Source organism: Triticum aestivum, chromosome 5A, assembly GCF_018294505.1.
Source record: "Triticum aestivum cultivar Chinese Spring chromosome 5A, IWGSC CS RefSeq v2.1, whole genome shotgun sequence".
In the NCBI taxonomy this organism is placed as follows: Eukaryota; Viridiplantae; Streptophyta; class Magnoliopsida; order Poales; family Poaceae; genus Triticum; species Triticum aestivum.
The window spans coordinates 584,841,835-584,854,530 of record NC_057806.1 but is presented as its reverse complement, the minus strand read 5'-3'; the positions used below and the strand labels follow the sequence as shown (position 1 = coordinate 584,854,530).

At 48.3% G+C, this 12,696-nt stretch overlaps 1 protein-coding gene across 1 annotated transcript; it reads right to left on the bottom strand.

The window, feature by feature from the left end:
- Positions 1-5,859: 5,859 nt before the first annotated feature.
- On the bottom strand, positions 5,860-7,628 carry LOC123107819 (uncharacterized). Its single transcript, XM_044529727.1, has 3 exons — positions 7,288-7,628; positions 6,673-7,185; positions 5,860-6,595 (listed from the first exon to the last, which is right to left on the bottom strand). Exons 1-3 carry the CDS (start codon positions 7,352-7,354, stop codon positions 6,042-6,044), a joined length of 1,134 nt encoding a protein of 377 aa, XP_044385662.1. The 5' UTR covers positions 7,355-7,628; the 3' UTR covers positions 5,860-6,041.
- Positions 7,629-12,696: the final 5,068 nt, after the last annotated feature.

The window sequence follows — 12,696 nt, the reverse complement described above, 5'->3', positions numbered from 1 at the left end:
GGCAAGATCACCCCCCGAGGCAGGACCCTCTGGTGGAGTTTTCTTCTCCCGTTTGGAGACCTTGGTTTCCGGATCTTCAGAGGTAGTCCTCTTCCTCCCCCGGGGCGATGGAACGTCAGATTCTTCCCCTTGGTTATCCTCCCTCACGGAGGCGCTCGTTCCCTCGGTTGGAATAGGTAGCGGTGGAGGCCTGCTTTCGCCCTCTTTATTCCCCCCTTCATCTTCCTTTGACGGCACCGGGCAAGGTGCTGGCTCGAGCATCTTTTCCAGCACTGGATTATCCAAGCCTTCGGGAAGGGGGGCCGAACACCGGATCATCTTCGCCTTTGTTATCTAGTCCTGGTCAAAAAGCGATTCTTCAGAATGACGTCATGATGAATGAAAGACAGTGTGTTTGGCTAGAGGATTACTTACTTGGGCCGCGGTGCGGTTGCTGCTCAGGCCCACGTCCTCGGAGGTGTCCGGACACTCTATTTGGGGTCCGAAGAACGACTTGTACATCTCCTCGTGCGTCAGGCCAAGGAAATTCTGAATAGCGTGCGGTCCTTCTGGGTTGAATTCCCACAAGCGAAGGGGCCGGCGTTTGCAAGGCTGGACTCGATGAACCATGATGACTTGCACTACCATAACCAAACTAAAATCTCCCTCGAAGAGATCTTGGATGCGGCTCTGCAGTATGGGCACATCCTTGGCTGGACCCTAGCTCAGCCCCCTGCTGATCCACGACATCAGTTGTGGTGGAGGGCCCGAGCGAAAGGCGGGGGAAGCTACCCACTTGGCACTTTTGGGAGCGGTGACGTAGAACCACTCCCGTTGTCATAATCCGGACATCTCTGGAAAGGAACCCTTTGGCCACGGAGCTCCAGCGATCTTGCTTATTAATGCCCCTCCGCACGCTGCATGCTGCCCCTCAACCATCTTCGGCTTCACATCAAAGGTCTTGAGCCACAGGCCGAAGTGAGGGGTAATGCAGAGGAAGGCCTCACATACGACAATAAATGCCGAGGTGTGGAGAAAGGAATCCGGGGCTAGATCGTGGAAATCAAGCCCGTAATAGAACATCAAACCCCTTACGAAGGGATCCAAAGTGAGGCCTAGTCCTCGGAGGAAGTGGGAGATAAACACGATGTCTTCATTGGGTTCGGGAGTAGGGACGACCTGCCCTCGGGCAGGCAGCCGATGCGAGACTTCGGCGGTCAAGTATCTTGCCTCCCTCAACTACTTGATATCCTCTTCTGTGACGGAGGAGGGCATCCACTGGCCCTGGAGGCTGGATCCGGACATGATTGAAGGTTCGAAGCACCAGACCTGGGCTTTGGGTGTTAGAACTCGAGGCGCGGGAAGGATTCGATTGAGCACGGGAGGAAAAAAGTAAAAGCCTTGACCCTTTATAAAGAGGGTGAATATCAAGCGTCCTCCTCGTGGCCGTTTGGGACTTGCCTAAAATCTAGGAGTCCTAAACGCGGTTGGGTTACCCACAACCGTATTGATGAGAATCCCGTAATAAGGGGGACACGATCTCTGCTTTGACAAGACGTGTCAAGAAACTGCATCGTGTTATGTGCGGGGCTAGTTAAAGAAAAACGGTTTGAACAATCATCGAGCCATGGCATGATGTCATGTTGCCAAAACGTGTCGGCAGATTAGATTTGTGGAAATGTTATTCTCTCTACGGTGGTATGTGGAACTTATTTTGTAGGGTCGGACACTATCCTTTTATTCGAACTCTTCTGTGGTGTATCCGGAGGAGGAACCCGCCTTGCAATGCCGAAGACAATACTGCGCGCCGAACTGATCATCATTGAAGCCTGGTTCAGGGGCTACTGAGGGAGTCCTAGATTAGGGGGTCGCCGGACAGCCGGACTATATTCTTTGGCCGGACTGTTGGACCATGGAGATACAAGATTGAAGACTTCGTCTCGTGTCTGTATGGGACTCTACTTGGCGTGGAAGGCAAGCTAGGCAGTACGGATATGGATATCTCCTCCTTTGTAACCGACCTTGTGTAACCCTAACCCCCTCCGGTGTCTATATAAACCGGAGGGTTTTAGTCCGTAGGACAACATACAATCATACCATAGGCTAGCTTCTAGGGTTTAGCCTCTCCGATCTCATGGTAGATCAACTCTTGTAATACTCATATCATTAAGAATAAATCAAGCAGGACATAGGGTTTTACCTCCATCAAGAGGGCCCGAACCTGGGTAAAACATCGTGTCCCCTGCCTCCTGTTACCATCCACCTTAGACGCACAGTTCGGGACCCCCTACCCGAGATCCACCGGTTTTGACACCGACACTCGCGATACATAAAGATCGTGTTGAATCAAGAACACGTGAGAGAGAGAGATCAAACACATAGCTACTGGTACATACCCTCAGCCCCGAGGGAGAACTACTCCCTCCTCCTCATGAAGAGCGTTGGGATGATGAAGATGGCCACCGGAGATGGATTCCCCCCTCCGGCAGGGTACCAAAATGGGTCTAGATTGGTTTTCGGTGGCTATAGAGGCTTGCGGCGGCAGAACTCCCAATCTAGGTTATTTTCTGGAGGTTTCTGTATTTATAGGAATTTTTGGCGTCGGGAACAAGTCAGGGGGTCCCCGAGTCGTCCACGAGATAGGGCGGCCCGCCCGGGGGTAGGGCGCGCCTCCCACCCTCGTGGACGGCCCGGGACTCTTCTGGCCCAACTGTTTTACTCCGGGGCTTCTTTTGGTCCATAAAAAATCGTCAAAAATTGGCACGTCCATTGAACTCCGTTTGGTATTCCTTTTCTGTAAAACTCAAAAACAAGGAAAAACAGAAACTGGCACTGGGCTCTAGGTTAATAAGTTAGTCCCAAAAATCATATAAAATAGCGTATAAATGCATATAAAACATCCTAGATGGATAATATAATAGCATGGAACAATAAAAAATTATAGATACGTTGGAGGCGTATCAAGCAGCCATGTCGAGCGACAGCGAGGATGACAGTTCGGCCAGCAGTCTGGCGCCCGATAATAGGTCAACATCGGAATCATCCCGCTTGTCTTCCATGAGTCCGGCGTCGAGCCCAGACCTCGATTATATCCGGATCATGGAAGGGACGCCGCCTCCGGAGTCGTCAGACGACAACTAGACGGATGGGGAGCCGTCGGAGGATGAAGAAGATGACGACGATGATGATGAGGGGGGATGGTCGAACGAGGAGGAGGACGACGATGACAGCAACGACGATGAAAAGCCAACGTTCAGTGGCAAGAAGCGTCTGCACCAAGACGATGTCGCGGGGCCATCCAACAACAACAACAACAACAACAACAACAACAACAACAACAACAACAAGGACTAAATTAAGTAGATTGTATATATCTCTGTTTCTGTTCGCTCATATTAATTTGTTATCTCTATTTATCCTGTCAATCTCATCGCAGACGGTTAGTAATATGTATTCGATAGAGATCTTCTATTATCGCTCACAGATTGGTTTGTTGAACTCTGTGCCCTGACGAGCACACAATTCACCAAAAAAAGACCGTATGGGTTGTCTATAATGATCGCACACAATTCTGATTACTGACATGTTTGTCGGGTATCACACACATCTTATTACGCCGAATCGTTTGTGTTCACCTCGATCATCGCAAACGGTTCATCGGAGCGAACTGTATGTCGTATATCGCACACACCTTGATCTGGTTGTCCATTCTGTTGTTCTGTCTCATCGCAAATAGTTCGTATGGATCAACCGTATGCCCCGCATCGCACACGCAACTAAAATTCGAACCGTGTTTGATGTATCATTCATGGCAAACATTTTGCATCCTTTTTAACGGGTTTTTACATCACCGTTTGTGATTAATGCATCACACACAGTTTCGTAAAAGGGTCTCTGATCGTAGTGTCGCGTTAGCAGCATCCTGCAGTAGTGGTTTAATCTTGCGGTGCTCTATCCCACTGACAGAAAGGGATAATACACGTATTTGTATTATTGCTATTAAGAATAAAATGACGGGGTTATTCATATTAATTGGGTTTACTTTGTCTACATCATGTCATCTTGCTTAAGTTGTTACTCTATTTTCATTAACTTAATACTCTATATGCATGATGTATAGCGGTCGATGGGTGGAGTTATAGTAGTAGATACAGGCTGGAGTCAGTCTACTTGTCTCGGACATGATGCATATATACATGATCATTGCCTTAAATATCGTCATATCTATGCATTTTTCTACCAATTGACCAACAGTAATTTGTTCATCCACCGTATGCTATGCTCGAGAGAGAAGCCTCTAGTGAAACTATGGCCTCAGGGTCTACTTTATCATATATAAACACAAAAATACTCCACTGAATTTTATTTCTAATTTATTTTTGTAATTATCTGTCTACCACTACAAGATTTAATCTTGCAAGTAATCGCCAAGGGGGTTGAGAACCCTCTTGTTTGCTTTGGGTGCAAGTATTTACTTTTATGTATGCAGGTGTTATTCACTAGGCTTTGTGTGATTCTCTTACTAGATTGATAACCTTGATTTTTAACTGATGAAAATATTTATCTTTATTATACTGTACCTCCCTTTTTCTTTGGGGAAATTCCAACACAGCTCACAAGTAGCAACGACGCTGCCGTGGTTCTCGCCGATAGCCAGAGAGACTGCTTCGGGTGTGCTGGTGGATTTGGCCAAGCTCTCTGCGTCGGCCGAGCGTGTCCCGACGGCGGTAGGCGCAGGTGTGAATAGTGGACGTGGCCGTGACCATGCTCACCAAGGCATCCGCGTACTGGGTGGCCACGGGTGTGATCGGCCTATTCACTAGGCTATTCTTTTCCCAAGCTTTCTCTTAGGATTATTATTTTTCAGAAAAGAATAAATGCTCTCTAAGCACTTGAGTTGTGAAACAACTACCTCTTCGGCTCTTCTAAAAATTGTCAATCAATTCACATAATCTGTTCAGGTCCTAAAACCACCAAAAATACACCCAAGCCTCTCAGGAATTTTTGCATTTGAGTCACACCAAAAATTCACAAAATTTTGGCTGGGTGCTAGCCCAATTTCAAGGTGTTTTTAGTTTGGTAAGTCCAAGAAAGGTAATTCAAGAAAGAATCGGGAAAAGGCAAAGAAAAAAACTCAAAATTCAGGATGTTACAATGGGTATATGCGGGTACGCCATTGCCTCCCTGTGCCATATCCGGCTTAACCGATGGGCACAATATTTTTCCATTTATAAACGTATGGATATTTATTTTTCCAAACCCTTATCCCAATAGGATTTTTACTCGCCGGGTTCGCGGGTTGTGCGTACCTATTGCCATGTTCATGCTAGACTTTGCCCTGTGATAAGGAAAGGAACGCGAGTGGTGTGAAGTGATTTGTATAGGGAAAGAAGTGTATAATAAAAATACATTCGTCACGTGCGCTCATATATACGCGCATACTCATCCTATAAACACACACACGCACACCCTACCTCTATGTGGACTTCCAAAAGACGGAGCCGACATATCATCTTAAGATTGATGAAGTCACCAAAAGCGCCTGGTAGTCGACGGGGATGACATCAAGGGTGCCATCATCGCCGACCAGGCAGAAGTTGTGCAAGATTTGCATCCACGCGTAGCCCATCTCCACACCTCCATGGAATTGGGGTCACTGTCCAAGAGACCTCACACCGCCGCCACCGCCGACCGACTACCCAGCGACGTAGCTGCAAATCCGAGGACTGACGACCGACCGCCCGGCAGGTCTTGAACCCGTGAGCACCATGACTTGAAACCTGATGGGTTGAGATACGACTGTCCACCTAGCCATCCAACCACATATTGTTTCGCATAAAAGACATTCGTCCTAGAAGCCGCTTGTTACGTTCATGCTCGTGAATTAAACTGATGATTTGATCTGTTTTCTGTATGCTCCATGAGTATGGAGTAGTTTGTTGTTACGAAACAACGCATGGAGGGTCGACTATTTCTTACGAAAAGAAGGAACAGGAGTGATTTTCCACTTCCCAGCAGCCGCTCTCCCGAAAAAATCACACTCTAGCAGCACGTGCAACGCATCAGCGGAGCAACCGGCGAGCATGCGGGCGTGAAATGCAGACGAGCGAGACGTCGTCGATGACGGGCCCGCAGAGCGTGCCGCTGCCGTCGGACGTGGTGTGGTAGCCCGAGCTGTAGAACACCACCCGCGTGGTGTTGCCGTCCGCCGTGAAGTCGAGCGCGTCGCGCGTGTACCCGCCCGTGCCCTTCGAGTTGTACGGCACGCTCTTGCTCCCGCGCGCCGTGGCCACCTGCACGCGCATGGGCGACGCCACGCACCCGTTGGCCGCGTCGCCCACCGAGAACTGCAGCCTGCACGAGCTGCCGGGGACGGTGGCCACCTCCTGGACCAGCGCGACCTCCACGCCGGCCACCAGCTCCACGGCGCGGGTGCCGTGCGGCACCCGGAAGTGCGCCGAGTCGATGTACTTGACCACCTTGGAGTAGGACATGACCATCCAGCCCGGCAGCGGCGAGGTGTCGTCTTCGTCCATGGGCGGCACCAGGACCCCCCACGGCGAGCCCGGGGTGATGTATGGCCCCTCCTCGAAGTCCCCATTTATCAGCATGTTGTCTGCACAGATCACGTTAATTCCGTCACAAAGAATCGTTTGCTAAGCACAGACGAGATCATCGGAACTTTGTTCTCACTGCGGGTGGCTCGAGGAGGATTGAGCGCTCTAATGGCGACGCAGTCGATGACGGGACCGCACGCGGGGTCCTCCGCATGGTCGTCCCCGTGGTGGATGATGAACGACACGACGCCCTGCTTGGCCTTGAAGGCCCAGGAGTAGGAGTCCCAGCCGCTGCTGGTGTACACCGTCTGGACGGGGAGCTCGTCGGCCACGACGTCGTCGCCGGGGACGACCGACACCTTAAGCCTCTCGGACTGGGCGCAGGTGCGCGCGGCGCTGAAGGTGATGGAGTAGTACTTGCCGCGCGTCACGCTGAGCTGCTGCCGGATGGAGGAGTCGGTGCCCAGCTGCACGGCGTGCCGGCCTTCCGGCACCGTCAGGACCATGTCGCCCTGCCTCGCGCCGGACTCGATGTACTCCACGAAGCCGGTGACCTTCCAGTACGGGATCGCGTTCGCCGCCATCACCCTCGAGCCGTTCATCTGGGACCTGTTGGGCGCGTACTCGAAGTTCCCGTTCAGCAGCGGGCCTGCAGCTCGCATGGCATCGCGTGTCAGACAATGCTAAGACAATGTACCTAACCTAACTGATTAACCATGCTAGGAATAGCGGTAGCTTTGGAGGCTCTCACCGTCTCCGCCCGAAGCAGCAGCTCGTGCGGCCGCGCAGACGAGCAAGAAGAGGGCGCCATTGAGCATCGTCTCTCCAGGCTCCAGCTATGACGATCCTATCGAGTATCGACGGAGTTACTTGACCGTCGAGGAGGTGGGATCTTATAGGCCGGCCGCTGAGGCGTCGGCCCTATTGGGTTGGGCGTCGCCGAACGGAAGGTTCCGTCTATTCCCATGGTCGGCCGGCGCACTGGCCGGGGACGAGGGTGAGGGTGGGGGTCGTGGCCACCGGGGAAGGCACACCCGCATGGATGCGCGAGATCGAGGCGCCTCTCGGTGCTACTAGGGCGGGCATCTCGCCAGAGGCAAAATAGTGGGGTGTCGTGTCGGCCTCGGTTGGGTCTGGGTAGGGTTGCAACTAGGAACCACCGCGGCTAGGGAAGGCACACCTGCGTTGACTCTGCTCACATGGCCATTCTGCTTCTTTGTCAACGCTCCTCCTCGCCGCGCCGCGCGTCAGGGAGTGGCTATCGCGCGCCGCTGCGCCTGGGCACGTGCCCGGGCTCGATGCCGGCGCATACTTGGAATCCGGCGAGCTCCGGTGGCATAAGATCGCCGGAATAGCCAACGGGGATCAGTGCTGAAAAAAAGAACAGTGATCGTTAGGGAGAATCGTTTACTTTAATTGGACCAGTTTTCTTTAGGGCCTTTAGGTTCCTGTGCACCGTAGCTAGCAGCAGGCCAGGGGCCCATCACATTCCCTGTTTGGGCCACAGTAGTCTGGCTCTCGCTGAAAAGCTGATTCGATTGCCATCAAAAAAAAAAAGCTGATTCGATTTTTCCGGGGAAAAAAACAGATTCGATCGCTGTTGTTCGTCTGCTCCAGATCGCAAGCGCGGCAACTGCGTGTCCCTAAGCGTCGCGTGCCCTGCCTCGATCAGAGACGGGCAGGTGGAGCACTGACGGCCGGCGAGTGCCCAACCAGCGAGGGGGGAGAGATGGCGCGGCGCGTGGCCGCGGCCCCAGTTAGGCCACACCTCCGGCGAGCGGCGGTGACAATCTTAAGCGAAAGCACAGGAGCTTTAGACAAACGGTCCTGGCCATGCCCGCCATCATTCACCGGAATGGTGGAGGCGAGTGCCCAACCTGCATACGTAGGGCCAGGAGCCCAGGACAACGAGGCAGAAAGCAACAATGGACAGCTAGGTTAGTTTTTCTCTGTAATTCATAGAGAATTTCTGCAATTAAACTAACTAGCACATATGTCCGTGCGTTGTAACAAGGAAAATTGATGTTTTGCACAAGCATAATGTCCCACAACATCGGATTCATTATGAAGAACATGTTCTAACGCAACATCGTCCTTCTACAAAATGAACATAAAAAATACGTCGTAATTTAGTCGTGTTCATATTTTCTTTGCGGGGCGTAATGTCCCACTGATTTCATTTAAATACAATTCTTTTTTAATGACATTTAAGTATGATCCTTTCATTAATTATCATGAAGTCCTCACCCGTTTTAGGCCTCCTTTGGTTCATACGATAGAAATGTTGTAGGAATAGGAAAAACATAGGAAGTGAGATGACATGCATCTCAATTCCTATAGAGAAAGAGATGTCATTTGATGCATAGGATAGGAATTTTTCCATTGAGTCTTAGGCCTCCTTTGGTTTGGAGGAATTTTGTAGGATTTTCATTGGATAGAATTTCTATATGGAAAATTCCTTCAGAGCTCTTTGGTTTGTAGGAATGAAATCCTATTCCTATGGAGGAATTCTTCCTATCCTTCACATTTCATAGGAAAATAAGGCCTCTTTTGGTTCATAGGATAGGATTATCGTAGGAATAGAAATTTTGTAGGAATGAGATGACGTGTATCTCAAATCCTATGAGTAGGAATAGGAAACGAGATGTCATTTGGTTGACACCAAAGGAATTTTTCCATTGAGTCTAAGCTCATTTTTATTTTCCTATGAAATGTGGAGGATAGGAACCAATCCTATGTAGGAATAGGAATCCATTCCTATGAACCAATGGGCTCTAAAGGAAAAAATCCTATAAAAATCCTATCCTCTAGAATTCTATAAAATTTCTCCAAACCAAAGAAGCCCTAAACATTAGCCTAGACTCAATGGAAAAAATCCTATGGTGTGAATCAAAGGGCATCTCCTTTTTTATTCCTATGCATAGGATTTGAGATGCATGTCATCTCATTTCCTATGACTTTCCTATTCCTATGATTTTCCAATCCTATGAACCAAAGGAGGCCTTAGCTAATGTTTTTTTCCTCCAAAATGTGAAGGATTGATTCCTATCCTATATAGGAATAGGAATCCATTCCTACAAACCAAAGGGCCTCAAAGGAAATTTTCGTATGCAAATCATATCCTATAGAAATCCTATGACATTCCTACAAACCAAAGGAGGCCTTAGTCAGGAATCAAATCCTTCCTTTTCTAGTAGCCCCAACACATTAAGGCCTATAGATCATTTCTTTTAATTATCCTACCTTTTTACCTCAAATCCTTCATGTAGAATTTATTAAGACCACAATCTTTCTAATAGTTATTCCACCGATTTACCCATAATCCTTTCTTTAATTAGCCACATTCGTTTAAATATTATATTTAAGCCCACAATCCTTCCTTTATTAGCTCATTCGCTTAAATAGCTCTCCCTAAATATGAGCCTTGGACCTCACCCTTCCCCATCTACAGGAACGAAGAGCGATTTGTGCGAACCCCGGGCTCTCCACCTCGCCGTTGCCGAATCGGCGGCTCCATCGCCCTCCGCCGGACGCTCCTGCGGCGGGAGGACGGGGAGGCCCGATTTGCAGCGTGTACATAGTATAGGAGTGCCTAGGGAGCCAGCCGGTGACGTCGTGGAGGCGGCGGTGCGACTGGATCGGCTTTTTGCAGGTGTTGGTCTCCCCTTCGACGGCGAAGTTCCGATGGAGCTCCATGGTGGACCAGCTCCTTTTTTCGTGCTCGCTGCTCGGTGGAGAGGCCTTGCATGGTTCCTCCTGTGCCGGAGATCGAGGGATGGTGATTCCGGCAGTTGAAGATCTGGAGAAGGAAGGCGATGTTGAGCGGTGCGACGACGACGACGGCCATTGGTGTAGGTCCTCAGGGACCATTGATCGGAGACTTCCCGTTTCACCCGGGGGCTGATTCGATCCAAGGCGTCAGCGAGCAGCGCGTCACCGGCTCGTCCATGGCGCCGGCGTAGTCGGGTTGCAGAGGGCCTTGGTTGTAATTTCCTTTTCTGTGTGGACCTTTCAGTAATTTGGCCGTTTTAATATCAACTCCTTTTCTCGCAAAATAAATAAATAAACATGATGACTGTCACTCGTATATTTAGAGTGAGTTGGGATTAGTAAATATGAAAGGTGCATAAGTCTTTGGTTGTTACATCTAAGAGATACACAGGAGGTCTTGTGTTCAATTCTCACAATGTTGATTTATTTTGACCCAATTATTTTTCACGGTCTCTCTATGAAAGCCCATAAAAAGCCCATCAACATACAAGTAACTGGCCCAGATCCCTTAACGTGTGTAAACCAAACGTAAAGGACTAAACCAAACCAAGAATACCTATTCCCTTTAATAGTAGGTATAGATATAGATATAGATATAGATATAGATAGATTAATTATGACCCTTTCCAGTTAGGCCTGATTATAAATTTGAAATTTTGCGACTTCTTTGGTCATGTCATCAAGCTTTGGTCATGTGACAAGTATTTAGCGACTTTGTTATTATTTAATTTAATACATCTTGTATGGTCTATTATACTGCACATGATGTTACCAACAACTGGTTTTTGATAGACTATAGTGGAGTACTAGAAGGATTGGGCGTGCTTTGCTGCGCCGTTGCTGTTGTTGGGTTAAAAAGAACTACTTCCTCTGTTTCAAAATATAATGTGTATTAGTTTTTTGAAAAGTTAAATATTTAAAGTTTGATCAAATTTGTAGAGAAATGTACCAATGTCCATAATATCAAGTCGATATCATTGAATTAAGCATGGAACAAATTTTCATATTTTATTTTTTTAGTATTATGGATATCGATGTTTTTGCTGTGAACTTGGTCAAAGAAACAGATGGAGCATTTGGCTTGGCGGGGTGAGGGAGATGATAAAGTGCATTTTCTTTTTATTTATAATAATGCGGTGTTTTGGTAATCCTTTCGCGGTGTGATTATGAGTTTTTCATTAATCAACCATACCTATGCAGGGACGTTTTCTATGTCGGTGGCTACATGTAATGTATTGATGCTACAATATCATATATTGATGTTTCTTTTTTCTTGGTGGTGAGAGGATGCGCGGGGTTGATACCATCGACCCGGTCAAAATTGTGAACCAACCCTAAAATTGAATATTTCGATCAGATGGGAAAGCTCCAAAATTAGGAAGCATAATGAATTAAAAAATTGAATGAGAGGGCTCTTTGAGAGAAAAAATAACAATTGTTGGCCCTGTCAAAATCCGATGATCCAATTTCAAATTGGAGACCTCAATTGAGTTTTAGGCTTCACAAATTAGGGAGCATGAGGAATTAAATATGTGTTCAGGCTTCGACAATTTGCTAGCTCCGCCACTGTCCATGACTGATAGAACAGGTCCAGCAATAACTTTAACGTGTGCCTTTTTTATATGCATACTTTATACTCCATAAGACCATATGACATGACAATATGTTGGTGTAGAGCATGGCAAAGGAAACACAATTGCTTATTTATAGAACTGAGATTCTATTGATTGGTATGCACCACCGGCCAAAGCATCAGGTTAGGGCATCTCCAACATGGACCCTTAGAGCATATACAACAGGACCTCTCGAACCCACCTCATATGTCTGGATGGGTCGCCCGGTACAATTTTTTTTACCCAGACGGACGTCTCAAACGGGCCTCAAACACCCAGGCTAACCGGCACCCCTCATATCCAGCCCAAATATGAGGTGGATATGGGGGCATCCGGGCATGCCCACCGACCCCGCTGCAGGTCGTAGCGGTCCCACCAGCAGCGATAGAAACTCCTCCATCTCTCATCGGTGCAACCAAATTTTAGTCTCACATGGTTGGCCGAGGCGGACGCCACCCGGCTTAAATAGCTACGCCAGTGGATGGCGGCAAGCTTGGTTGTTGTTGTGTAGGTCTATCAATTCTGGCATGTGTGATCGAGATATATTTGATACCAGATTGCATTTCATTGATCGATGATTGTTCATCCAGTGTCAAGTTTGTCTCGATCATATACGTTGATACCTCTGCTACAATGATAGTAGATTTTTTTTGTTTTGATGCATGGACGTGATTCAAAAAAAGACAAGCCGACACCAATGTTCCCTATGTGAAGGATATAGACCTTGACTATGAATCTTCTATGTGATAAACATAGAAGATTCATAGTAAGAGTCC